This window comes from Suricata suricatta, chromosome 11 (genome assembly GCF_006229205.1).
Source record: "Suricata suricatta isolate VVHF042 chromosome 11, meerkat_22Aug2017_6uvM2_HiC, whole genome shotgun sequence".
In the NCBI taxonomy this organism is placed as follows: Eukaryota; Metazoa; Chordata; class Mammalia; order Carnivora; family Herpestidae; genus Suricata; species Suricata suricatta.
Window position 1 is genome coordinate 951715 of NC_043710.1, and position 27131 is coordinate 978845.

Here is a 27131-nt window from a genome sequence, read left to right on the forward strand (position 1 = left end):
GGATAATGACTAACGTGGCCCTGCGGAGAGGCTTTGAGGTCAGTCTGCCGTCGTCAGCTGACTCCCTTCAGGCTCCCCAACAGTGGACAAGACACAGGCCTGTGGGGAGGGGGCGATGCATGCAGGCGGGGGGTTGGAGGGATTGAGCCACCATGCTCTCCTGCCTGTTCAGGGGCTCAGGCAGGGGGGCAGCCCATGCCTGCCACGTATGGGGACGTCAGAAATGGGACCTGACACAGGCATGTCACCAAAAGGGATTGACCTCCCTGAAGCAGCCATGTGGGGTGGCCAGAAAAGGATGCTCGGCTCAGGGTGCCATGGAGTCAGCCTGGGGGCGCCCTGGACCCAGTGCATGGAGTCAGCCTGCCCCCCCGCCCCCAGACCCGGTGCGTGGAATCAGCCTGGGGAGCGCTGGACCTGAAGGCTATAGGTGGAGGGAGGCAGGACGCTCGGTGAAATGTCCCCAAGCACTTGGAGGAGGCCACCACGTGAGACCCCAGTGCCTGGAGGGAGAGGACTTCAGGGGCAGTCGTTGGCCCCATAAGGAAGGACAGGCTGGACGGGCCCCAAGGGTGCTGAGCTGCCTGTCTGTGGGGTCTGCAGGGCTCGAGGCCGAGAGTGGATAGAATGACCAGGACTCCCGAGGGTCAGGCTCAGGGCAGTAGGCTGTGACCAGGCCACCCTGAGAGATGGAGAGGCAGGCCTGGGGCCATGTCTGACCGGGGCTTTCCCCAGCCAGGCACCCTTGGCCCCCGTGGTGGAAATAGCACCAGAGGCTGGAATGCATGGGGGGCTCATGGAGAGTCCCACATGCCTGCGTAAGGAGGGCCACCACCAGGCTGTCCCACCACCCTGCCCACTGCCCATCAGCCCCCTGGGCTACAGGGCTGGTGCTTGGAGCACAGAGGGTCCCCCTCACAATACTGTCACCTGCTCCCCGACCCCTGCTCAAATCAAAGGGCAGTGCCCGGGCGGTGGGAGTCCAGGTCCTCCTCTGGGGGCTCCCGGGGCTCGGGCTCCAGCAGGGTTTTATTCTGAAGGCCATGACCACAAAGAAAAGGAGGTCAGGGTTGAGCCCCAGGACCCCCAGTCACTGAGCATCTCCTCAGACCTGACCCCCTGCCCTACAAGGCACCCAGGCCACCTCCGTGCTGGGGCTTCTGCCCACAGCTTGCAGCCCCACCTGTCCACGCCCCACAGCTCTGAGGCTGCCCTGGCCCCTCACAGCCACCAGGGCAGGCTCCTTCCCCCTTCCAGCCCCCTGCAGCAGGCATGGAGGCCTGTTGGAGCCACCAGGGCAGGAGGGCCGGGCACTGCCTGCAGAGAGCGGCTGAGCCCACCCTAGGGAGCTCCAGCCCGCCCAGCAGCCCCCTGCCCGCCGCTCTCTGGCCACCTCTGCGCCCCATGGGCCCTAAGAGCTGAGTGAGGGGGCAGGAGTGCTCCTCTGGAGCCCTGCCCCTGGCCCGACAAGGGGTGGGCCCCACACTGTCTGGGGACCTGTGGCCTGGGTGTGGGCTCTGCTCTCAGAGCAGCCTATAGGTCCTCTTACTCTCCTGGCTAGGTTTGGGGCCCTGGGGGGTGGGCTCCCCCATCAAGGCACAGGTGTGTTTGTGCTCAAGTCTGGGGTGCAGTGGGGAGCCAGTGGGTGGGGCCGCCCTGGGGGGCTCGGGGCTCTTTCTTGGCCTTTTGCCTGAGCCTTCCTGAGATGCCCCTGGGGCTCCTCGAGGCCTGGAGCCACCCTGCAGTGTGGGCACAGGCGGGCCAGCACCCTCATGCGCCCGCCGCCTGGGCCTGGGCGGGACCGTGTCCGCTGCTCCAGCGATCATCTGTGTCACGGTATGCTTTTCCCACGTTGGCGTGCACCCGTGTTTGCTGTAAACATGATAATATATCCCAATGGGGAGCAGAACCTGAGTAGCTGCAGTGATTGTGGGCTCCCCTGCAGAAGCTGCCCTCCCACCGTCCTGAACCCACATAGGACGGCTCCCCAGGGCACACTCTCCACTCTCTGCCTCTAGGGAAGTGACTGGCCTCCTAGGAGCCTAGACACCCCACCCCAGAGGCCTCCAGGGCTGGGTCACTGCCCAGGGTGGCAGGGAAGCCTCACTAAGGAGGGGCACCTCCTGGGTTTTGAGGGGTGTGTAGGAGTCTGTGGGCCTGAAGATTTTCTTGGCAGAGGTAGCAAGTGGAAGAAGAGGAAGGCAGGGAGGGAATTGCAAGGGCCAGGTCACTGCCCAGGGCAGTCCCCCTGCACCTGGCCTTGCCTCCTGGCTGGCCTCACCTAAGCCCGGCGGGAGGCTCCTGGTGGCCCAGCCCACAGGCCCATGAGCCACTGCTGAGGGCCTGGGCCCGCGGCGCTGGGCTTGTCAAGCACACGCTGTCCTCTGGCCCCTTCGACCCCTGGCCTTTCTGGGCAGCTATGCGGCAGCTGGTGATGTGACCACCGAGCTTCCTGTCTACGAAGTGGGAGCCCGTACTTTCCCACAGTGCCCGGCACGGGGCTCTCGGCAGGACGGCGGTGGTGGCACCAGCTCCGTCACCTGCTGCGTCTGGAGTCGGCCGGCATGACTGTCAGCGCCCCGTCACTCTGACACCCATTTATCCTCCTTTTCTGCAAGCAGGACGAGGTTTCTCCCCACCTGTCTGTGATTCTGCCTTCCAGAGACACGTGTCCATGTGTCCGGTGTGGGCCCCGCCCACCTGCCCAAGCACATGGTCCTGCTGTTCCATCCGGGCGCATTGTATTTTCAAGTCCGCTGGGTACCTGGGGGCGGAGCCAGAGCGAGGGCATCAGTCCCTCCCCCCAGGCCGTGCCCTCCTGTTTCTGGAATGCTCTCCCGGACGCCACGACGACTGTCTGCCCAGTGGGGCTCTGGCATCTGGACCAGGGGTGTCCCTTCACAGGAGGTGCCTGCCCTGGGCAGTCGGGACTCATAGGAGCCTGTGCCCTTTGGGGTAGCGGCTTCTTCTGCCCATTTCCGGGTCCTCCTGGCCCTGCAGCCTTGCTCTGGGGACTTGGCAGGCATAAGTTTTGCTTTGAGCTCTGGCTCCCGCCTGCCGTCTGAAAGACAGGACGGGCGGTGGGGCCGGGTCCCTGCGCCTCCAGCCTGGGTTACAGATGGATGACGGCGAGGCACCTGCTGTCTTCCCTGCTGCGTGCTCCCTGCTCTTCCCGGGGACCCGGAGTCCGGGCTCAGGGCCAGAGCAAAGACAGGCGGCAAAGAGGTTCCAGGAGGCTGCAGCCCTTCCTGGGGTGGGAGCAGGGGCCGCAGCACCAAGCCCGGGAGCTCATCTGGCTTTGGCTGAGCACCGGGGCTTTGGCCCTTGGGCCCTGCCCGTGAGGTCCCCTCCCGGAGCTCACCGTGCACAGGAGGGGGTGGCTGTGAGACCATCCTGACTCCAGGGGAGAGAGAGAAGCTGCACCTGGAAGGTCAGGCACCGCTGCGCTCCACGGAAGGACACAGGCCACACGGAGTTATAGATGTGAGGTCTATTCGGGAATGTGGTTTCCCTCACGTGGCAAGGGACCCATTTCCTGTAAAATTGAAGGGCTCTTGCAAACTGTAAGAATCGCCCCCGAAGCCCCATGTGAAAGTGGGGGAAGGGCAAATCTGAGCAGCTGGTGAGCATGAGGACCTCAAGGTCAAGGTGAACAGCAGCAATGGGCCCTGGGTCAGCCCGGGACACGAGGCAGGCAGGTGGTCCAGGCCCTGGCTTGACCGAGTCCGGGTGCAGCAGTGCGGGCCCCCCTCAGTCCTTGTAGGAGGGCGGCCCAGGCAGAGCGCAAGTCTGGGTCAGGCTGCGATGCTTAGGTTAATGGTCCCGCCTGCTGGAGGTGGGGTCCATCGTGGTAACCTTCACATGCCCGTCTGAGAACGACAGTCACCTTGGAGAATGTCACGGTTTGGGGGCCCAGCCTCAGGAATGGAGAGGTGGGGGTGTCCTGGCCACAGAGGGGTCTAGCCAGAGGTCAGGAGGGCGACTGGCAGTGGCCCGAGCTATAGCAGGGGTGAAGCTGCTGGTGGCCCTGGTGGCCTGTCCCGACCAGGGGGCTAGGGGGATGGCTGGCTGTGGCCACATAATAAGGGGGCAGTGACCAGGACTAGAAGCAGGACCATGAGAGCGAGGTGCATTCTGCCCAGGCCTGGGGGGGCATGGGCATGGCAGGACAGGGTGGGGCTGTTCAGGGAGGGGCCTTGGGCCCATCTTGCTGTCCTGGAGACACCAGTGAGCTGGACCCTATTGTCTGGGGATATCTCCTTCCTGAGGCTGCTGGGTTGGGGCTACAGGGGGTGGAGGCTGATCCCGGGGGGGAGGGGTGGCCCTGAACCCCAAAGCACCCTGCTTCCCAGCTGGGTGTGGCTGGGCAGTGGCTGAAGGCCTGGGGCGGGGGCTCTCCAGAGCAGGGGGAGGGGTCTGGGAGGGCAGAGGGCTGGACCCTGGGAGGGGGGCGTGGTGCGGGCAGGACTGCTGCTCCAGGACAGAGCTGTTCTGGGCAGTGACCCCGGAGCCTGGGAGGGTGGACGGTGCCCATGGGAGAGGGAAGGGGGACAGGACCCGGGCCCTGAGGGAGGGCCTGTGTGGACAGTGGGTGGGCTCCCTGTCGGTGGGGCCCTAGATGGGGCCTGAGGGGGCTTCTCATACCCTGCAGGCCTTGTAAAGCTGGGGATTCACTGTGTCACATGCCAGAAGGTGGCCATCAAAATTGTCAACCGGGAGAAGCTCAGCGAGTCTGTGCTGATGAAGGTGAGCTTGAGCCGGGGGTCTGGGAGTCCCTAGAGGGGCTTGGGGACAGCCTGGCATGGGCCCTGTGGGTCCCTGGAGGGGCCTGGGGACAGCCTGGAGGCAGGTCCTTGTGGTGAGAGCCGCATGGGTGGGGCTACAGAGAAGCCCGCCCGGGTGGGTCCCCTTTGCTCCTGCTGAGCCCAGTGGGGGCAGCTCCTGGCTACAGAGCAGGCTCTCTGTGTGGGCGCCCACTGACCACGACCACCACCTTGCACGCTGGCTTCCCTCCTCGGCCCCGTCCACCCTGTCTCCGGCTTCAGCCACCCTGGGACCCTGGGGCACAGTCAGGGTGCTGTACCAACCTGCTGGAGTAGCTGGCTGGGCCTCGGTTTCCCCAATTAGACCCAGGAGGAGCCCCTCCCTCTAAGGAGGGAGAGAGGAAGTGACAGTTCCCCAGGGACCACAACAGACCCTCCCGCCCTGTCCCAAGAGCCCTGTCCTGTGGTGGAACCCGGACCCCCTTTGGGACCGGCCCGGCCCCCTGTGGATGGATGTGGGAAGCGCTTGTTCAGGCCTCAGGCACCCCATCTGCCTGCTCACCCGGCATGTGGGCGGCATGCTGGGGGCTCCCCATCACCGTGCTGCCCCCCGCCCTGGGGACTGTGCCTCCCTCATTTCCCCAGACATCTCCCAAAGCAGCATATGCGGCCAGTGTGCCAGGAGGGCAGGGAGGGGTTGGGAGGGCCCCCCTGAGGAGCCCCAGGGACCAAGGCTGGGGCAGTTTTAAGAGAAGGCAATGGTGGCTTGGTGGGTGGGGGCAGTTCCCGACCTCGGACAGATCCCAGGACTCATGCTCAGTTCGAGACGCTGAGCTGAAGATGCACAGAAGGTATCCAAACAGAGACAAGATCTCGGTGGCAGGGGCCCGCCCCGCTGGAGGTCTGGCAGGGCCGGGCGGAGGCGCGGGGGGCGGCCCCCTTGTGTGATGCTCCTGGGATGGGATGGGCCAGCCACAGGGGTGGAGACCCCCTCGCTAGGCAGGCCCTGCTCCAAAGCCTGCACCGTCCTCAGGAGCCTGGCCGAGGTGTCAGGTGGGGCACAGCCCACCCAGACCCTTCTGTCTCCCCACCAGCCAGAGGCCCCTGGAGGGCAGGGCCGCGCCGCGTCTGCCTGGCGCCAAGGCCACGGGTCGGAGGGGCGGTGGGGGGTGCAGGCGGCAGGGGAGGCGCCCGCCCCCAGCCGGACCTCTCTCCCCGTGCAGGTGGAGCGCGAGATCGCCATCCTGAAGCTCATCGAACACCCTCACGTTCTAAAGCTGCACGATGTTTATGAAAACAAAAAATATTTGTAGGTATTGCCGGGTCTGGAGAGCTGGGGAGGGGGCAGAGGCGAGGCCGCGGGGCCCCGGGGAGGGGGCAGAGGCGAGGCCGTGGGGCCCTGGGGAGGGGGCCAACTCAGGACAGTTCCCACGGTCAGTGCTCCTGGCCAGACCACCGGAGAGCCACCAGCCTGAACCACCCAGGGGGTGGGCTTCCTGGAGACAGGGGCTGGGAGCTGGGGCCAAGCAGCAGGAACCGCTTGGCTCAGTCTCTGCCAGGGCTCCCAGGGACCCTCCCCATTCCCACTGAGTCCCCCGCCATTCCCTCACGGGACCGGGACCCCAGGTTGGCCGACGGCGTGACGGCCACACCAGGCCCCGCAGCCGGCCTGACGACCTGCCCTGCCTGGGCTTCCAGCCCCGTGCTGCCGAGGCCAGAGGCGGGCAGGAATCTCAGAATCCCCGGTGCACCTGGCTCAGATTGGAGACTGTCCTCCACCCCGCCCCCCCAAGTCGCCTGCTGTGTGGCCTCAGTGAGCTTCCCCGGGGTATGGTCACTTGCAGGGGGCATCCAGCCCTGTCACCGCTGCCTGCGTGGGGACAGGAGGCGCCCAGCCGGTGCTGCTCTGTCCCTCAGGGAGGGGCTCCAGTGGTACTTTCCTTGGCATTCAGACTGAGTGAGGAGATGCGCGCGGGGCGCTGGCCCAGGGGACCCTGGAGCTCCCGACTCCAAGTCCCAAGCCCGACTTCGGGCCCCTGGGACAGATCCAGGCACCTTGTGGGCCGGACCGGCTGGCGTTGGGTGGCCATCCACAGCCCGCCCATACTGTTCCGGGCCGTTGGGGTTGGGGCCAGAGCCGGGCACCGAGGGCTGCCGGACGGGGGGGGGGGGGAGCAGGAAGGCTCGGGCACGTGGACTGAGGATGGTCACACCCCACCCCTCTGACAAGCTCGTCACTCTGTGGGCCTCAGTTTCCTCATAGCTGTAGCACCTGCACTGTGGCAGCTGGGTGCTCAGTGGCATGAGTGGCCGACTCCAAGTGTTCGAGGGAAGGGTGACTGGAGTCACCCACGTGGGGTCGGAGACGAGTGGGTGTAGATGTAGGGGCGCCACGAGGCAGGTCGTGGTCCCGGGGCCCTGACACTGGTGAGTACAAGGAGCTCAGACCTGCGCGGCCCCCTCATCGGCTCGGCCGAGGGCCCACCTTGCGGTCAGTGCCAGTGGCCCCCCCGTGAATTTGGGGGCGGGCAGCCACTTCCACACACGAGACGCAGGGACCCGCCGTGCCTCATTTCTGTTGAGATACTTGTGGGGATGGACCTGGGGTGGGGGTCAGGAAGCCAGGGAGGGGCCTGGGACAGCAAGGCCAAGCGGGGGCACGGCCGGGCACAGGCCCAATGACAGAGACATCACAGCCAGCAGGAGGGCCATCAGCTGGCCAGGCTGCATCCCGCTGGGCCCAGCACCCTTGCAGAGGCAGCCCAGGGAGCCTGCAGGTGAAGGAGGGGCAGGGACCCCTTCACCCAAGTGCCATGCTTGGGCCTCCCACTCAGGAGTAGGGCAGGACCCCCGGTATGGCCCCTCCTCACCTCTCCTCTCCTCAGGCCCCCTGTACCCCCACCCCTGCTGAGCCCTTCATTCCTACAATACAAGCTCTTGGGATGGCTGGTTCCCTACCTCCTGCCCCTCGGCCTGTGCCCTTGGCTTCCTCCAGCAAGTCCTGGGGGGGGTTCCTGTGGGCATCAGTGTCCCCCACATCAGGAGGCTCAGCTTGGACACCGGGGGGGGGGAGGGGTCGCTCCCCCTGCAGCCACTGTCACCAGGCCAGAGACTTGCTGCCCCTCCAGCTGTCCCCATCCTGCCCTGCACAGGAGCCCAGAGGGCCCTCCGTCCCTGGACCCCTGCCAGCCACCTCCTTTGCAGACCAGGAAACGGGCTAGGGGAGTGCCGGGCTGGGGTCCACTGGCTGTGGGGCGGGTGCTCTGCTCCGGCCCACGGGGCCCTGTCAGAATCCCCCAGCGGCCCCGCCCCCCAGCCCTGGCACCAGTCAGGCCGCCAGGCCATACTGAGCCATTGGGGACAGTTACTATCCTGTGGGGGGGGGGGGACACCCTGTTTCCTGTCTTCCAAGAGCCCGTTTGAGGGGGCTGGCCCAGGAGAGCCCGCAAGGGTCATGGCCCAGCTTGCATGGGGGTCAGCGGCCGCAGCCCCCCTCTTGCCTTGAGGCCCAGCGGACCCTCAGCCAGGGGGCCAGGAATGGCCCCGTTTTCAGCCCCCCCACATCCGAGGGTCCCCCGAGGCTGTGCTGGAGGCAGGCCTGCCAGGAGGCGGGCGGCCAGTGAGGCCCGTCATGCTGAGAGCACCGGAGGCCAGGACAAGGCAGAGGGCGGTGCCAGGGCAGGCTGGCCACGCGGTATGCAGCCACCCAACGCCCACCTGTGCCCTTCAGGTACCTGGTGCTAGAACACGTGTCTGGAGGAGAGCTCTTCGACTACCTGGTCAAGAAGGGCAGGCTGACCCCCAAGGAGGCGCGCAGGTTCTTCCGGCAGATCATCTCTGCACTGGACTTCTGCCACAGCCACTCCATATGGTGTGTGCCCTGACCCTGCCGGGTGCCCCTCCCCCCGGCCACCCCCTGGCGCATGCTGGGTGCCCATGCCCCCAGATGCACCCCGTCCCACCACGTGTCCCTCATCCCACTAGGTACCCCCATCCCTCCCCAGGTGACGCCCCCATCCCATCAGGCACCCATCCCCTACCAGGTGCCCCCTCCCCACCCCATGCCCCTGGGCAGACAGACAGCACAATCTCTATTGACCCCATTCAGGAGCATCAGGAAGCTTCTGTCAGGTTTCCACCTAAGGCTCTGGGGGCCCTCAGCCTTTTTAGGGCTCCTGGGGCCAGGTCACCCTGGATTGGAGGGTCTCAGGATGCCCTTGGCCCAGAGCACTTATGGTGAGGAGACCCTAGAGAGTAAGGCAGAGCCTGCCCAGGGTGGGTGGGAGCACCTGGTGTGACTGCAGAGGGCCCCCATTTCTCCATCCCAGTCCCCAGGTAGGTGACTTCTGATTGGCTGCCTGTGACGTCACCAGGCTGAGCTGCCATTGGCCCCGTGCTGTGTGGGTGGGCTTTCGGGGGGGGGGGCGGAGGTAGCTGGGGGGCCGGTCAGCCTCATTCCCGCCTTCCTTCCCAGCCACAGGGATCTGAAGCCAGAAAACCTTCTCCTGGATGAGAAGAACAACATCCGGGTGGCGGATTTCGGCATGGCGTCGCTGCAGGTTGGCGACAGCCTGTTGGAGACCAGCTGCGGGTGAGGGGCTGCCGGCCTGCCCTGTGCATGCCGCCTGCCCGGGGAGGGGGTGGGGGCGGCTCAGGACCTCTGGCTCTGCTCCCGGATTTTGCTCCCAAGTGCTGCGCAGTGAAGGGGCCCCGCCGGGTGACCTGGAAGGCCGGTCCTGTCCCAGGGACTGCCGTCTTGCTCAGGGGCGTCACTGGCGAGCCATCTCCCTGCTGCGTGCCTTCAGCGGCGCCCCGGGACCCTTCTGACTTTGCTCCCCTCGTACCAGGATGCTGGGCAGATGGCCTTGAGTGTCTCCCCAGAAGCACACAGTGGGGATCGGGTTGTGAGGGGGTTGGCATCAAAGCCCTTGAGCTTCCTGCTGGGCCCGAGGGCCCCACAGTGGGGCAGCTGTTGCAGACAGAGTGTGCCTCAGGGTGTCTCCACCGCTGTGGTCCTGGGGGCCCCTTGGAGGTCCAGGCCGGGTGGGACAGTCGGAACAGACCGCAGGGCCTGGACCTTGGACCTGACTGTTGCTTTTGCTTCCAGGTCCCCCCACTACGCCTGCCCCGAGGTGATCCGGGTAAGTAGCCTTCACCTCCCACGCCGCCACCCTAGTCCCTGCATGTCCAAGGGCCTGCCCCGTGGCAGCTGTGCAGACCCCTGGGCCCTGGCTGGCTCCCTCCCCAACCCCGTGTCCGGGCGAAGCCCTGGGTGCTCACCTGGCCAACCCCCCTCGGCCCGCAGGGGGAGAAGTATGACGGCCGGAAGGCGGACGTGTGGAGCTGCGGCGTGATCCTGTTCGCCCTGCTGGTGGTGAGCCCCCTGCCCCGCTCCCTCCTGCCCCGCCCCTCCCGCGGTGCCGCCCACCCCGCGGTGCCGCCCCCTCCCGCCCCGCCCCACTTCCTCGGCGCCGCCCCCCCCTGAGGTGACCCCGCTCCCTGCCGGCAGGGGGCTCTGCCCTTTGACGATGACAACCTGAGGCAGCTGCTGGAGAAGGTGAAGCGGGGCGTTTTCCACATGCCGCACTTCATCCCGCCCGACTGCCAGAGCCTGCTGCGCGGCATGATCGAGGTGGACGCGGCCCGGCGCCTCACGGTGGGTCCCCGGCGTCTCGGAGGTGCCCCCCACCCTGGAGCCTGTAGGATCCCTGCCTGGGGCCACCCTGTTAGGGCTGGGCTCCCATCTCCGGAGCCTCCTCTGGGGGGGAAGGGCCGGCCTGTGCCTGAGTGTGATATGGGGGCCCTGGGTGTGCACGGTGTGCGTGAGTGTGCATGTGTGTGAGGGAGCACAAGGGTAGGAACCGTGCACGCATCCATGTGCACGGCTGTGCAGGCACGTTCGCGGGTGCACGAGCACAGGCACGCACAGGCGTGTGCATAGGTGTGAACACATGGTTCGGGAGTGCGGGCCCCTGTCCCCCGGACTGTCCAGGGCCTGGTCAGGTGAACAGCCCCTCATCACCACCCCCTGCGGGGGCCGCACTGCTGAGAGAAGCCCCCCAGCTGCCGGCCGGCCTCCCTGGGGCTCAGCGAGTGCCGGGATGGCAGGTCCCCAGAGAAAGGCAGCAGGACTTCCCCGGCGGTCCTCTCCAGGACAGGGGTGGCCCGGTCCAAGGGGCCACGCTCTCCCACCCTCCCCAGCCAAGCTGTCTGGGGTGGAGTGGGGGGGTAGGGCAGGGCTGGCCCCCAAGCCACCTGCTCACACCTGCACCCAGCCCCTCCCTGTGCACAGGAGGGCCGCCCTGGCCGCTTCCCCTGCGCTCCTCCTCTGGCTTCGGCCTGGAGCCGCCAGGCCCAGGAGGCCGCTCTGCTTCCCTGCTCACTCCCTGTGCCCCCAGCCCCGCCTGCAGCCCCCATCCCTGCCCACCCTCCCTCTTTCTCTGGGCCAGCATTTTCTCTTCCACTTGGGGTATGCAGGGTCATGGGTAGTAGGTCAGGGGTGCAGCCCTTCTCCGTGCTCCCCCCACCCTCCACCCACATCGTCCCCCATCCTCCCCCTCCTTCCCTCCCCACCCCTCCTGTGCTGCTCTCTGCACACTCCTGTGGTCCTCCCTCTCCGTGCTCCCACCCCCTCTGGCCTCCTAACGTGGGCTCCTCCCTCCTCGTACTAACTCCCTGTTTCTCTTTCCTTGTAGCTAGAGCACATTCAGAAACACATATGGTATATGTAAGTAGCTTTTCCTCCCACATCACCTGCTTTGCCTGTCACCTGTCACCGTGGCCTGGAGGGCCTGCTAGGGAAGGCGGGGGGCGACCCAGCCCAGCGCAGGCCGGCCCTCAGCTTCGGCCGCTCCTGGCTCTCAAGGCCCCCGGGCCGGCCTGCGCTGGGCACAGGCAGGACGCAGGAGGTGTGCAGGGGCCGGGTGCAGGGAGAGCGGCAAGACTCAGGCCCCAGGAAGGGGTGGGCCCCGCCCTCCCAGCACCTCAGGGTGGGGGCGGAGAAGCCCCAGGCCGTGGAGGGGGGGTGAGTGACCCCACGGCTCCTGTCGTCCACAGAGGGGGCAAAAACGAGCCAGAGCCAGAGCAGCCCATCCCCCGCAAGGTGCAGATCCGCTCGCTGCCCAGCCTGGAGGACATCGACCCCGACGTGCTGGACAGCATGCACTCGCTGGGCTGCTTCCGGGACCGCAACAAGCTGTTGCAGGACCTGCTGTCCGAAGAGTACGTTGGCAGGGGCCATGCTGCGTCAGGCCTGGGGTGCGGGTGGCCAGGGGGCGGGGCCCCCTCCTGGAATGGACTTGCTGACCCTTCTTCGTGCCTCTCACCCGCTGCAGGGAAAACCAGGAGAAAATGATTTATTTCCTTCTCCTGGACCGGAAAGAAAGGTACCCGAGCCATGAGGACGAGGACCTGCCCCCCAGAAATGAAATAGGTACAAGGCCCCAGGGTGGCCTGGCCCCATGCTGCCCCCTCCAGGCCCAGCGGGCTGCCTGGCCCTGACCCCTGTCTGCACACAGACCCTCCTCGGAAGCGTGTGGACTCCCCAATGCTGAACCGGCACGGCAAGCGGCGGCCAGAACGCAAGTCCATGGAGGTGCTCAGTGTCACAGACGGCGGCTCCCCGGTGCCCGCGCGGCGGGCCATCGAGATGGCCCAGCATGGCCAGAGGTGCGTGCCTACCAGGAGGCGGAGTGCTGTGTCCTCCTGGTGGCCTGGCCTGGTCGGCATTGGCACTCCTCATGGGCTGAGCTGGGCGTGGCTCATCTCTGTTCCCCAGTCCTGGGGCTGGGCCAAGGCCACTGGGTGGGGCTGGACCACGCTGTGCCAGGGGCTTGGTGGGGCTGCTTGGGCTGGGCTGGACTGAGCTGGGCTGGGCTGGGCTGGGCTGGGCTGGACTGGGCTGGGCAGGACTTGGCTGGGCTGGGCTGAGCTGGGCTGAGCTGGACTGGACTGGATTTGGCTGCACTGGGCTGGACTGAGCTGGGCTGTGCTGGACTGGTTGGACTGGGCTGGGCTGGACTGGATTGAAGTGGACTGAGGTGGGATGAGCTAGACTGGGCTTGGCTAGGCTGAGTTGGGATGGACTGAGCTGGACTACACTGGACTGAGCTGGGCTGGATTGGACTGGACTGGGCTGGACTGGACTGAGCTGGGCGGGGCTGGGCTGGATTGGACTGAGCTGGGCTGGACTGGGACTGGGCTGAGCTGGGCTGGACTTAACTGAGCTAGGATGAGCTACATACACTTGGATGGACCGAGCTGGGCTGGACTGGGCTGAGCTGGACTGAACTGGGCTGGACTGGGGTGGACTGAGCTGCATTAGACTGGATTGGGATGGGCTAGGTTGGACTGGATTGAGCTGGGCTGGGCTGAGCTGGGTAGGGCTTTGCTCTGTTGGCCTGTGTTGAACTGGGTTAGTCAGGGGTTGGGCTGGCCTGGAGTGGACTGAACTTGGCTACACTGGGGTTAAGCCATGTTCAGAGGCACCTAGGAGGCCTGTCCCCCCTTGAGGCTAGCTCCATGTTTGGATCATCCATGGTAGTGTTGGGATCAAGGGCCTGGAATTCTGTGGCGGGGATGGGGGCGCTGGATGGACAGGCGGTGAACAGGTGCGGCTGAAACAGCAGCGCCCCCTGGAGGAAGGAAGGGTGTCCTGGGCCTGTGGAGCCTCAGCTGACTCCGGTTGGCTGGGAGAGGCCCTTGCCTTGGCACATCCTCACCCTGACACTGAGCGGGGTCTTTTTGGGGTAAGGCCCGATGTTCCTGCCCAGGCAGGGGCTTTAGCCATAGCTCTGGTCTGTGGAGACCACCATGGGAGTCCCAGCTCTCTGGGTCCCCTGCTCAGCTGGGGGCTAGGTGCTGCGGCCAGCCAGGCCTCCCAGGGAATTTGCCAGAAACAGGATCACGGTCAGGATTCAAGTGGGCACAGCCCCCTCGGTGGTCCCAGGCCTTCCCCAGGGAAATGGGCTGGCTCCGGACAACCACGGCCCAATGCCCATGGGCTCCAGCACCGGGAGGCTGGCAAGGGTGGCAGGGAGAAAGGTCTCTGCCGGCTGAGCTCCCGCCTTGACTGCCTTGAGTCCTGCTTGTTACAGGCTCCCCTCTCCCCAGCAGGCCCCCAGGGCGAGAGCCCACCTCTCACCAGCTCGCCTTTCCTGAGCCTTGCCCCTGGCCTCCCACTCGACATGCCCGGGGCAGGCTGAGTGCTGACGTGGGGCCCCACGTCCGTCCCTCCTCCCCCGTCCAGAACAGGGCCAGGCGTGGGAGGCCGCTGAGCCGAGTCTCCTGTTATGCCTTCCAGGCCTGGCCGCCTCGGGGCGGGAGGTGCTGGGATGGGTCAGCTGTGGACCATCCCGGTGGTCACTGGGAAAGCCGCTTCCTCCTGGCACCTCCCGACTTGCCAATGCTGCTCCAGGCTCTGCTGCTGCTTCTGGCTTGGCCACTTGGCACTGGGCCACACAAGGCCACCGGCTGGGGCTGGAGGGGCCCTAGGCCTGGTGGTGGGTGCTGGGCATCCTCCGAGGCCCAGCCGGGCCACCCTGCCCGGCGGGTCCCCAGGGTGGGGTGTGCTGTGGTCTGGCACCCCCCCACCTGGCCTCCCCTGGTGCCCACGTGCCCGGCCTGTGTGGAGCTGTGCGGCGGTCCGGGCTCCCAGGCCGCCTGCTGGGGCTGCGTCAGTAACTCTGTTTTCTCGCTTTGTTCCTGCTGTAGTAAAGCAATGTTCAGTAAAAGCCTGGATATCGCTGAAGCCCACCCCCAATTCAGCAAAGAAGACAGGTATACACCCTGCCCACCCACCCCCCGCCCCCCAGCCCCGAAGACGACCGTGGGCCTGGTGGCAGGGCTGGGCCCGAGGCACAGCTCTGGCGAGGGAACCCTCCAGCGAGCTGGGGGCCGGCCTGGGCCAGACGGGGCCGAGGCCCCAAGGAGGTGCGGGCTGCGGGGGCAAGGCCGATGGCCTGCCTGATCGCGCTCTCCCTGCCCTGGGACCCCCGGAGTGTTTGCAGGCTCTGAGGCCCCTTCCGCGCAGCCCTGGTTAACCTCCCCTCCTGCGTTCTGTGCCGGCCCCGGGTCCTGGGGTCACCCTGCTGCCCACAGGGGCCAGAATGGAAGTGGCAGCCCGCGGCGGCTGCAGGCTCTCCAGGAGGGGGCAGGAGGCGTGATAGTCTCAGGGGTCTCTGCATGGGGCCTGTTGTTCCTGAGCCCCCCACCCCAGCCCTTGCAGGGCCTGCTGCCCATGGCAATGGTGGTTGGGCCTCACCCCTGTTACCCTCCCCCTGCCCCCACACCTACCCGTGTCCCTGCCTGCTCACCGCTGGCCTCTTGCCACCTATCTGTCGCCCGGCCCTGGCTGTTCTGTGCCGGCCCCATCCTTTCTGTCTCGGGCAGGTGCGGACTGGCTCCCAGGGCCGCCTGCTTAGACAGAAGGCTGTGGTGGCAGCCCCCACCCCTGTTCCTTCCACTGCTTCTTTTCTGGTTTCCTTGTGCCAAGTGATAAGCGCATGGCTGACTCAGGGGCAGGCCGGCCTTGGGCGCTGGCCCTCACTCGCGGTGGCTGCCCTGCTGGCCTGCAGCCTCTGGGGCAGGCGCCACTCCTTTCCCAGCATCCAAAAGCTTTGGACCCAGGCCTGGCTCTGGGCACCGTCACGGCCATGGGCAGGCTGGGCTGGGGGCTGCAAGCAAGGTCAGTGCCACCCCCTGGCTCTGTGGCTGTGTTAGGTAGGGGAGTTGGAGGGTCACTGCCATGGGGTGCTGGGGCCCTGCTCAGAGTGGGCTCAGCTCTTCCCCGAGGCCCAAGCGGTGGGCCGAGGTGCAGGTGGGCGGGTGGGCGGCCAGGCTGGCTGGTGGGGGCAGGCCTTCACTCATTTCCTTTTCTCTCCTGTGGTTGCCTCAGCACCACCCCCACCCTCCATTTCCTTCTTCAAAAGGGGGCAGGTGCCAGTACCCAGGGCTGAGCGGGCATGGTGTGCCCTCCCTTGAGGCCGTGTGGTGTGTTAGAGTGAGGCCTCTCAGGGTGCCGGGTTCCTGCCCGGCCTGGTCTGCGGGCCAAGTGGGGCCAGCGGTGGACTGGGCCCGTGGTCTCCGCCAACTCTTACCCCAGCCTTGCCTTGCCCAAGCCCTCGCGTACCAGGAGGAGAGGGCTGTGGGCTGGTGTGCTGTGGGTGGCTCTGGGCCCGACCGGTGGGCTGTGGGCATGGAAAGGCTGCGCTGGTGCCCAGCTGGTGGCCCACATGGTAGGACAGGAGGTGCTCAGCAAAGCACAGGTCTCGGGGCCTGTGACAGATCAGCCTGGGGATTCCAGCCGGGCTCAGGGCACCGGGGCCTGGAGAGTGGACCTGGCACAGGGCTGGATTCAGCTCACTGGGGGCACCCATCTCCCCTGGTCCCTATATCCACTTGAGCTCCCGACAGACCCTTGCTGAGGGCTCCCCTGTGCTGGCCTGGGCCTGGGCCTGGGTCTGGGCCTGGGCCACGGGGCGGCTCTCACCTAGAGGAGAGGGGGAGCCCCAGGGCAGGCAGCCAGCCACTCCACTGGGGCTCTGGCGGGACCCCGACGGGGCTGTGGGCGGGGGTGGCTGGGCGGCGCAGGACAGCCCTGCGGGTGGCCAGGTGTGCGCAGGCCAGGCCTCGAGGCTCTCGGCCGGGGCTCCTGTCCTCGCGGAGGCCCGCCTGGGGGACAGAAGTGGAGAGCCGTGGCCATTCCCAGCTGACCCGCCCCGCTCCTGTGTCCGCAGGTCCAGGTCCATCAGCGGCGCCTCCTCGGGCCTCTCCACCAGCCCGCTGAGCAGCCCCCGGGTGAGCCCCCCACCCCCGACCCAGCCCCGAGCGGCCCGGCGTGCATGGGGGGCAGGGGAGGGAAGCAGGCCCCCTTCGCCCGCTGCTGGGGCCGCCCGCGGTTGCTGCTGCTCTCGCTAACTGCACGTTTTTGTTTTGTTTTGTTTGTTTTCTCCTGTGTTGTTTACTTTCATGGCACACGCTCCCACCCCCACGCCTGCCTGCCCCCGCTGGTCCTGCCTTGGGGTCCTGCTTGAATGTTGCTTTCTGGTTCTCCCGGTGCTGCGTGTGCATGTGGGGCGGGGCGGGGCGGGGCGGGCGCATGCACGGTGGCTCTCGGGGACCCCTCACACTCTGATCCCTGCCCTCCGCGCCTGCCCTGTAGCCTGTTAGAAAGTTTGCCCTGCCTCCCCCGCCCCCCGAGAGCCCCTTCGTGGCCTGCCCCCTGGCCACCTCTGTGGAGCCCGAAGCTTGCCGGAGCGCCTCTCGGCCCGGACACGCCCTCCCTCCGCAGGCCGCCTCGCGGCCCAACCCCAAGACCCAGACCTTGCCAAGCAAGGCCAAGCTGAGCGACAAGCCGCTGCAGGGCACCAAGTCCAACCCACTCCCGGCTGGCACCCTGGCCCGACCCCCTGTCCCGGGGGGCCTAGGCCCCCAGCCGGCCCTGCCCCTGGGCCCGCCGAGCGTGCCGGCCCCTGCCAGGGTCCCGACCGTTGGGACCGAACCGAACACCAAATCTGTCCCCACCATACAGGTGACCCCTCACCCCTCTCCGAGGGGCAGCCCCCTCCCCACCCCTAAGGGGACGCCCGTGCACACGCCCAAGGAGAGCCCGGCAGGCACACCCACTCCCACGCCACCGTCCAGCCCTGGCGTCGGGGGGGTGCCCTGGAGGACACGGCTGAACTCCATCAAGAACAGCTTCCTGGGGTCACCCCGCTTTCATCGCCGGAAACTGCAGGGTAAGCGGAGGGAGGGGGACCAGAGGGGCAGGCAGGGGAGCAGGGGCTGCCCTGTCCCCACTTTTCTGGTTCACCCGACCGAAAGCACCAGGCAGTGGCCTGTGCCCTCTAGGCCAGCAAAGGCCCCCAGGCAGCAGCCCTAGTGCCTGCTTACTCCCGAGCCTGCCCACGGGCATGTCAAGGGCCTAGTGGGCATGGTCAGGCAGGCTACCTGAGCCCAGGAAGGAGAGCCAGCCAATGGATGGGTGTGGGCAGTGTGGGCACTGGCCCACGGGGCAGGGGCAGTGGTGGCCAGCCGGCTCCTGGGCGCTGGGTGCTGGAGGCCAGCTGGCACTGCCTGGCTGTCGGAGCCTGCAGCACAGCTGGTGGGTGGGCATGGGGGGGCTGCTGCTGTCTGTCGGGCAGGGAAGGCAGGGCCTGATTACAGCACCGTGGGACAGCCCTGTGGCCCTAGGCTCTGGTGGTGGCCGGGAGCGTGTGGGGTGGCTGCCAAGACCCTGCCGCGGCCCAGGGGACCCCTGGTGAGGGAAGGGCAGAGGGTCACCATGCCTTCTCCCTCTGTCTTTCCCATGTGCACAGTTCCAACCCCCGAGGAGATGTCCAACCTGACCCCGGAGTCGTCCCCAGAGTAAGTGGCCACTGCCCAACGTTGACTGTGAGCCACTGGTCTCCCTCCTGGTACCCAGACACCGAGTGTGCAGGGACCCTCCCACATGGCAGGCTGGGGACCCACGGGGACGGTGGGGTAAAGCCCTCCAGCCCCTCCAAGTCCTTGTCCCTTCTCCCTGTGACCCTGTGCTTGCCTCAGATGCCCCCTCCACCTTCTTCCTGGGACACCTGCTCTCACAGCTCTGCATCCTGCACTGTGAACGCCAGGTCTGGGGCGGGGAGCCTGGTCGGAGACGAGGGAGGGCACGGCCATGCCTTGCCCACCGGCTGAAAGCCCCCAGCTCCACTTGGGGAGGCGTGTGGACCCGGAGCCTGAGCCCTGGTGGCCAGGCGTGTTCATGCTTCCCTGGGTGCAGTCTCAGCCCTGGACACGCTGGGCACAGGGGCCTGTGAAGGACTGGCCTGTGGTGCTTGCGGTAGGCAGTCTCCATGGAGGGGAGCGCTGGGTAGAGCTGACCGCAGCTTCCCAAAGGCAGAGTCAAGCTCAGAATACTCCAGAAATTCGGGGGCTCATCAGCACAGAGGGTTTTCAAGGTGAAAACATGGCGCTGGCCGAGGAGGAAGAGGAACGGCCACAGAACAGCCTGGTGGGAATCGTGGGGAGGGTGGCATCGTTCAAGGCCGGGGCCAGCTGGAGCCCTCAGCTAACCGTTGCCAATGAGGAGGAACAGGGCCCGGGGAGGCAATGGGCAAGCAGAGCCACCCCACAGCTGGCCTGAACTGTGGCAGAGACCCTGGAGAGGCCGTGTCCCCACCCTTGGCCCTCGTGGTGGCCTTGGTCCTGCAGCGCTGGCAGGATGGCACGAACAGGAAACGAGGTGCAGATGCGGGACAGGGCCGGCAAGGGGAGCCGGAAGCCACCGTGGCCTGCTGCGGGCAACCTGTTCGAAGGCTGTGGTCTCGTCGGCTGAGCAGAAGGTGCCGCCACGGGGCACGCGGTACCCGCAGGCAGGGCTGACACCCAGGCCGCGGTGTGTCTGTGGCCAGTGGGCCCCACATGCTGGGTGAGGGACTCCTCTCCCTGCTGGTGCCCCACAGTTGACACTTCCTGCTGTTGTCACAGCACTCACAGACAGCCCTGTGACAGAACTGTTGTGCCTGTGGACAAGCTAGATCCCGCAGCGCCTGATGCTGTGAGGCCTTCCCGCTCTTGAGTCCCTCTGGGGGCCTCGTCCCCTCCTGGAGGTCCCTAAGGGTCCCAGCAGGTGCACAGCTGCCCAGGAGGCTCAGTGCAGTTAACCTGCTGGCAGTGTGTGAGTCAGGGTCCCCCTACCTGGCGGGACATGAGCCCACCAGTGAGTATGTGTGGGGGTGGTGTTTTTAGGAACTGGCTCATGTGATCACAGGGGCCAGCAGGCCTCAGGCCATAGGCTCAGCAGGTGGAAATAATCAGGTCTGGTGACGGTGCGGCCCTGAGTGTGAAATGTGCAGGCGGGGACCATGCTGCCACGTCAAGATTGCATGTCCAGGCCTTCTCTCTTGAAGCCTTCGCCTGCTTGGACAAGGCCCACCACATCCTTGAGGGGGCTGCTTTACTTGGCGACGCCTGGCTGCCATGTCTCTGAAGCAGCACCTGACAGCTGACCGGATGGCCGAGCTGACTGGCGAAGTTGACTCGCAAGAGCCTCTCTGGCTCTCTCAGGCACGGGCAGTTTGTGCCCAACTGCTGGGCTCCCAGAGTACGAGCAAGTCACGTTGTCAGCGTTACTCTTCTATCCTCTCTGTCAAAGGAGCAGAAACAGAAACCCCCCTGTGGGTTCCAGACGGACTCCTGAGTACCTCCTGGGCTGCAGGCCTCAGGGGCGGGTGCTGGGCCAGGGACGCAGAGCAGAGCACTGTCGGGAGGCAGGATGTGGGGAAGGGTGCGCACCGTTGGGTCAGGATCCCTGAGCTGGGAAGAGGCCGCTCAGGCCGGCAGCCGGGGAGACGGGCTCTGTGGGCAGGCCTAGGGGCCAGGTGGCTGAAGAGCCAGCTTTCGAAACAGGCAGGAGACCCAGCGGCCGCGCCTCAGGACCAGAGCGCCGCCGGAGCATCAGACCCTGCGGCCGCTGCCTCTGGGGCAGCGTGCCCACCGGGCCCTGCCCGAGCCTCGCTGGCTCCAGGTCTGAATGGGGGCGTTTGGTGGCTTGACGGGCGGAGCTCGGGGCCCGTGTCACTGGCACGGTGAGAGCGAGACGGTGGCCCAGCAAACCGCTCCAAGGTTTAGCAGCTTAGCGGCTTCACCAATGCGAGTTCCTCCCTCCGGCTCTGCCGTCCAAGCGGCACCGGGCCCCCTGCCTCGGGCGGGCGGTGAGCTGTGTCCTCTGGGGGCCCCTGCCGTGTGGTTGTGGGCGGGGCTCTGGGCCTCCCCGTCATGTCAGCTGGCTCCGTCACAATGCCGTGGGGACCTGCTAGCAAGCAGGAGTCACAGCCTGTGTGACGTGTTCTTGGAGGTGACATCGGTCACTCTTGGGGCTCCCACGGGAGGGGCCAGCACAGGTGTGTGAATCCAGGGCGCGGGACGGTGGGGCCAGCTGAGGGTCTCCCACACTGGTGTGCACTGAGCACCCGGTGGCCCCAGAGGCAGGACAGAAGACAGAGGACAGTAGGGAAGACCTGGGTGCCAGTGAGGTGCGGGCTGATTGCGGGGGAACGCTGGGTTGGAAACAGCCTCTCTGTTCTGCGGAGTGACCGGCCTGGGCAGCAGGGATGTGGGTGGCCAGGTGGCCCCCAGTCCCTGAGGACGGAGGGTGGCCCTGGGGAGCCAAGGCGGCCCTGTCAGGTGGGCCCATACTGGGCCCCTATTCTCCACGCAGTGTCTCTCCAGTCCAGTTGTCCACGTGGGTACATGAGTGGGTGCAGAGCCAGCCCCGTTCCTCTGCCCTGATCCCTTGCACCCCACCCGCTCCCTGTGCAGCCGCAGGGCAGGGCAGGGGGCACCTTCCTCAGGGATGGTGCAGAGCAAATTTCCCCCAAAATTGATGGCCGAAACAGGAGAAAGGCTGGGAGAAAGGGTGGCCTCTACCTTCCTCTGTGGTGGGTTCTGCTGGGCACTGCCCAGACCCAGGCAGGCAGGGGAGGGGGGGCAGGGTGGGGGGGAGTCAGCGCAAGTGTCAGGGATGGCGATGGGGCAGCAGGGCAGTGAGCCGGCCTTGACCTGGAGGGGAGCGTGGGCGCATCCCCAGGGGCCCGGCCAACAGTGTGCAGCCCCTGACGTAAGCAGCCCCTGTCCCCCCCGCCTCATCCACCCCAGGCTCGCCAAGAAGTCCTGGTTCGGGAACTTCATCAACCTGGAGAAGGAGGAGCAGATCTTCGTGGTCATCAAGGACAAGCCCCTGAGCTCCATCAAAGCCGACATTGTCCACGCCTTCCTGTCGGTGAGCCTCCCTCCGCCTGTGGACGCACGTGGTGCAGAGCCACCGGCCTCCGGCTGTCCTGGCCGCGTGGGCCCCTGGCCCGGGTCAGGCGGCGGACTCTCATTCAGAACAGGCCTGGCAAACCGGCGTGTTAGGGGCGGGAGGCAGGTGTGCACAGGACCAGTCATGCTGGGCCCAGAGTGGGGCTGGGCCACGAGGGCTGGGAGTGCTGGGGACGGGGGGCGAGCCCTGGGGGCGCGATGCCTCCCTGAGACTGGCAACCTCATAGCAGCTCCCAGGGGAGGAGACATGGGGCCTGGACACAGAGGGACCCTCTGCCGGGTCTGGTGGGCATACTGGAGGCCTCAGGAACTGTCCCGGAGGCCTGTCCCTTGTGTGCTCTCTGCCTCTCCCAACCCCACCCCCGTGTCTCTGACGGAGGCCTGGTGGCTCCCTGAGGGTGGGTGTGCTCAGGCCCTGGGTGCCTTCCCTTTGTCTTTGCAAGACCTTGGAGCACATGGAGCAGAAAGCCCTGAAAGTTTTCTTCCAGGGTCCTGTCAAGGGGCCTCGCCCAGTGCTGGGTCCCCCAGGATCATGGCACCCCTGCAGCCAAGCTGGGCCACCCCAACCAGGGTGGGCAGGACCCCCCCCCCCAGTGCGGTTCCCTCCGCTCAGTGCCCCTGCCGTCCTGGCTGCAGCCAAAGTTCCCTTAGGGCAAGGGGACAGCTTGGAGCTCCGACCAGAAGTCTCTGGGGGCCAGGAGAGGCCAGCAGCAGTCCGGGGTGGGGGGCAACCCGCCTGCCTTCCTCCTCAGCGCCCCCCGTCTGCGTCTCCCTCCCCTGCTCCCTCAAGCCCTCCGAGTGCCCTTCCCACGCGTGATGGGGATTTGGCCGACGCCCTGTTCAACAGAGCCCTGTCCTAGGGGTGACCCCCCCTCCAAGGCAAGACCACCTCCGGGTGTGTCTTCAGGGGCGTCTCCCCTTGCTGCCCCTGACGCGGGTGCACAGGGGCCATGTGGCCTCAGCCTCGGGAGGCACCTTCTCGAAGCACCGGCTGCCGCGGCCCTCCCGCTCCTGTCTCCCTACTCCCCCCACCCCCTCTTCCTCCTCCACTCAGCTCTGTGGCCCAGCCCGCACGGAGGCTCTCGCCCGGGTCACAGGGTGGCATGGAGGACCGGCTCGTGCACCGCACTCACACTGCCCTGCTGCCCCGCAGATCCCCAGCCTCAGCCACAGCGTCATCTCCCAGACAAGCTTCCGGGCTGAGTACAAGGCGACAGGGGGCCCGGCGGTGTTCCAGAAGCCGGTCAAGTTCCAGGTGGACATCACCTACACCGAGGGAGGGGCGGCGCAGAAGGAGAATGGCATCTATTCCGTCACGTTCACACTCCTGTCAGGTGAGCCGCTGGCCTGGGGCCCGGGCTCCGGGCTGTCCCTGGGCCTGGGCCTGATCCCCTTTCTCCCCCAGGCCCGAGCCGCCGCTTCAAGAGGGTCGTGGAGACCATCCAGACCCAGCTACTGAGCACGCATGACCAGCCCTCCGCCCAGCATTTGTCAGGTGAGGCGGGGGCTCAGCTCGGGCTGCCCTGAGGGCCGGTGAGCAGGGGTGCGGCCCCTCCGACGTGCCCACCTGCCTGCCCCCCAGGGGGCAGGGCCCTCCCCGGCGCATGGGCCGGCCCGTCTCTGCACACCCAGGGAGGTAGGGCTCAGCACACCACACTGAAAGGCGCCTCTTGTCCACTGTAGAACCACCCCCGCCAGCGCCAGGACTGAGCTGGGGTGCTGGGCTTAAGGGCCAGAAGGTGGCCACCAGCTACGAGAGTAGCCTCTGACGCTGGCAGGTAAGGTGTCCGGCCCCGCCACAGGGCAGGGGGGGCTGCGGGCAGACCCTCTGGCGGGAGCCAGACCAGCCCAGAGAAAGGCACCCTGTGCCCGCTCACACATCCAGCGGCTAGCTCCCCGCCCTGGACAAGTGGTATAGGCCCAGCACCCAGGCTGAGCAGCCAGATGTGGGCAGCCTGGCCCCAGGCTGGTGAGAGCAGGTTCCGGAGAGCGGTGGCCAAAGTCCTGCCCGGGAGCCTGCCGCCCTCGGGGCTCCCCCAGCCACACCCTGCGGGGGCTGCGGGCCCAGTGTCCACACCGGCTGACATGCGGTGAGGCTGCCTGCCGCCTGGCTTCCCCATGACAGGCCTGTGATCTTCTGGCCTTGAGCAGGACAGGGCGGGCCTGAGTGCCCAAAGGAAGAGCTCTCCCCCCAGCTGGGACTGTGGGGGGGCTCACACAGGGAACAGGGGCTGCCCAGGCCTGGAGGCGCTGGGGGTCTGAGAGCCCACGGGTCCACGCCGATGGGGTGCAGGCTTCGTGCCCGCTGCGGGGGTGGGTGAGCCCATGTAGGGCTGGGTGGGCATGTGCACACTGCCGTCCGTTAGCGAGGGTGCGCAGGTCCTGTCGGGATGGTGGTGAGGCACTTGCTGCCGTGAGGCCTGGGTCTGGGTTTAGGGTCTGAGGTGCACAGCGACCAGCAATAGGCCCTGGCTCTCTGAGCACCTCCTCTGGAGGCCCTTGTCCCAGCCTGGTGGGGTCCCAGAGGCCAGCCCAGCCCCGCCCAGCCCCCCTGCCCCTGCCATCCTCATTCCATTGTATGTGTTTCACCCTTTTCACCCCCAGCGTGTGCCTCTTCACCCCACTGGCAGGTCAGGGCTGGGGTGCCCCAGCATGCTAGCCCTAAGCCCATGGAGTGGGCCCTGGGAGCCCGGCTGGCACTGGAGGCAGGGGGCAAGGGGGCCAATGTCAGGTGCCTCTGGTTCCCTGAGCCTTCAAGGCCTTCACATCAGAGCAGAGCAGAACTAACAGAGTGAAACTGAGGCTAGGGAAGGACAGAGCCTGTCCAGGGAGGTGAGCAAAGGCCTGGTGTGCTGCCCAGAGGGTACCCAGGCCCACTCCTGGCTGGGTCATTCTGCCCATCAGCAAGGGTCCCTCATGCCAAGTCCCAGGCACCGCAGTGAGCAAGGTGGACACAACCCTTCCTCTGGGCTCCACCCCCCCAGTCCTGCCCCCACCCCAAAGCAGGGGCCCTGTTAGTCCTGACCCCACTTAGCCCTGTGCCCAAAGCTATGTCACTGAAAACTCTTGGGTACCCCCTCTGGGTTCCCAGTTCGTCTCCCCTGACCTCCTTCAGGGGGCCTGGGACCTGAGGAGCCTAATCCAGGAAGGACCCCAGCCCGTTCCCTGGCCCCATCCCCAGGCCTTCTGTACCCTGGCCTTTCCCAGCACCCTCTTTCCCAGTCTGGATGCTCTTGCCTGTCAAGCTCAATCCTAAAGCTGCTGTGAGCAGGGGGCAGAGTGGGGGACCCTTGGCTACTAGGGCAAGAGACCCAGGGGTCACTCCAGGGACTCCAGAGAAAGGAGGCCAGAAGGTCATACCCCACCCCCCACCCAGCACAGGCCCGTGAGAACCCTGAGGAGCCCCACACTCCAGGCCCCTGTGGCACCAACACTCCCCAGCCCAGAAGGGAACAGGGTGCCAGCACGAGGCGAGGGGCAGATGGGAGCCATGCAGCTGCCTGAGCTGCAGAGTGGCAGGGTGAGGACACACAGATGGCCGGAGTAGGCCGCAACCAGGGCCCTGAGCTTCTCGGTTCCAGAGCACGTGTCTTGGCCCCAGGGCAGGACGGAGGAGCCAGAGAGCCAGGCAGGTCCAGGCCACCCAAAGGGCCGGACCACATCCTGCCCTCAGGCTCTGGTGGCATCAGGACCCTCCTCTGACCAGGATACTGCCCCCTACTCACTGCCCGCAGTCTGAGCCTGCCACATCCTAGGCTCCACCCCCCAGTCCCACCCCACTCTGGCAGGACCCCGCCCTACCTGCCCCACCCCCCTGCTGTGGGCTCCACCCCTCCTAGCCTCCTGGCCACATGCCCCCTCCCCAGTGTGCCACCCCCAGCAAACCACTCTCGGCCCCGCGGGCCCCCACCACGGCCCTGCCCCCAGTCTGGGCTCTGCCCCTCCCTGAGGGCCTGCCTGGCCCGGGGCCCGAGCGGGGAGCCGCTCTCACACGCCTCCCTCCCCCCTTTCTCCGCTCTGTGCTCCAGACACCACTAACTGTATGGAAATGATGACGGGGAGGCTTTCCAAATGTGGTAAGAACCCCTCATGCTTGCCTGGGACCCCCAGCCGTCACCCCCACCTGCAGCCTGCTCCTGGCTGGGTGCCACCCCGGCCATCCTTGGCGCCGTCCTGGGCTCCCTGCATACATGTGGAACCCAGACACGCACACTCGGGCCCACCAAGCCCCCCACCTCTGCCAGGAGCAGCCTCAGTCACCCACCCCCTAGGGCAGCCACTGGCCTGGCCCTAGGGTCCAGGCAGGCCAGGAAGGGAACCCAAGACTCAGATCAGTAGAGGGTCCCCACACCCCAAGGCCAGCAAAGGTCCCTTCTGTGGGCTCTGGCTTGGGGTCTGGGTGGACTCCAGATCTTGGGCAGGAAGCCGGTGTAAAAGCTTTCCGGCCCCTGAAGGGGTGGGGTCGGGGAGGGTGCTGTGCACGCACTCCCCTGCCCCTGCTCGGGGCTGGGGAGGCAGGTTTAAGAGGTAGAGAGGAGGCGCCTGGCCATGAGAACAAGGGCCCCCGCTGGGGGCGGTCAAACCCTTTCTGCCCTCTTCCTCTGGCCCTCAGGACACTGCCTCTGGGATCAGGGCCCCCACTCTGGCTGCCTGCCCCCAGCCCTCCCACACCCAAGCTCTCCATGCCTGTCCACCCATCCGTCCATCTGTGTGTCTGCTGCTGACCTCTGTCCATGCGGTGCTGCCCGGGCTGGCCAGGGGCTGGGCTCCAAGCCTCCCGGGAGGAGTGTGGCGGGCACACTGGCTCCAGCCTCCCCAGCCCAGAGAAGGCTCCCTGGTCCCATGCAAGGGGCCAGCAGGGGGCCCCGGGGTCCTGCTCAGCACTGGGGCTTGTGGCAGGGGTGGTCCTTCTGCCTCAGTCTCCAGAGTGGGGCTGGCCAGGGGGCCAGGCCATGGGGCGGAGGAGGGGGACTTGCTGCGGAGGTGGAGGGGGCCAGGGCCTCAGGGCCAGGCCTGGTGAGGGAGGAGGGGTCTCTCCACCTGCCTGCCCCCCTCGCTTGCTGCCCACCCGTCCCCGCCTGCCACGCCCGGCTCAGACCTCATCTCGTTGGGTTTTCTTTCTCTCGTGGAGACCCTTTCGTTCATTTGTTTGTTTGTTCTTTCTCTCTCCTTACCCCTTCCTCTTTCTCTTTTTTCTTCTTTTTCTTTTTTCTCTTTTGTCTTCTGTTCTGTGTACCCAGGCAGCCCATTGAGTAACTTCTTTGACGTAATTAAACAACTTTTTTCAGACGAGAAGAACGGGCAGGCGGCCCAGGCCCCCAGCACGCCCGCCAAGCGGAGTGCCCACAGCCCACTCGGTGACTCCGCGGCCGCTGGCCCCGGCCCTGGAGGGGACGCCGAGTACCCAACGGGCAAGGACACGGCCAAGACGGGGCCGCCCGCCGCCCGCCGCGAGCAGCCTTAGACACATATCCCCCTCCCCCAACACGGCCCTGACAGTGGCCCCCAAGGCCGCCCCGCTGCCCGCCCGCCCGCTGCCCGCCCGCGTGGACCCGGGGCCGCGCC

The 27131-nt window shown here is 66.7% G+C and overlaps 1 protein-coding gene across 1 annotated transcript in view; it reads left to right on the plus strand.

Moving 5' to 3' along the window:
- Positions 1 to 27103, plus strand: part of BRSK2 (BR serine/threonine kinase 2) — a 46862-nt gene extending 19759 nt beyond the window's left edge. The window contains exons 4-23 of the mRNA XM_029957211.1: positions 4652 to 4746; positions 5987 to 6072; positions 8494 to 8634; positions 9238 to 9354; positions 9871 to 9904; positions 10069 to 10137; positions 10273 to 10419; positions 11459 to 11490; positions 11820 to 11984; positions 12098 to 12195; positions 12281 to 12431; positions 14475 to 14540; positions 16499 to 16559; positions 17293 to 17500; positions 18080 to 18128; positions 21402 to 21525; positions 22720 to 22900; positions 22972 to 23061; positions 25595 to 25642; positions 26807 to 27103. Coding sequence (XP_029813071.1) covers positions 4652 to 4746; positions 5987 to 6072; positions 8494 to 8634; positions 9238 to 9354; positions 9871 to 9904; positions 10069 to 10137; positions 10273 to 10419; positions 11459 to 11490; positions 11820 to 11984; positions 12098 to 12195; positions 12281 to 12431; positions 14475 to 14540; positions 16499 to 16559; positions 17293 to 17500; positions 18080 to 18128; positions 21402 to 21525; positions 22720 to 22900; positions 22972 to 23061; positions 25595 to 25642; positions 26807 to 27030 — 2186 coding nt within the window. The 3' untranslated portion in view covers positions 27031 to 27103. The remainder of the gene's footprint in view (positions 1 to 4651; positions 4747 to 5986; positions 6073 to 8493; positions 8635 to 9237; positions 9355 to 9870; positions 9905 to 10068; positions 10138 to 10272; positions 10420 to 11458; positions 11491 to 11819; positions 11985 to 12097; positions 12196 to 12280; positions 12432 to 14474; positions 14541 to 16498; positions 16560 to 17292; positions 17501 to 18079; positions 18129 to 21401; positions 21526 to 22719; positions 22901 to 22971; positions 23062 to 25594; positions 25643 to 26806) is intronic.
- Positions 27104 to 27131: the final 28 nt, after the last annotated feature.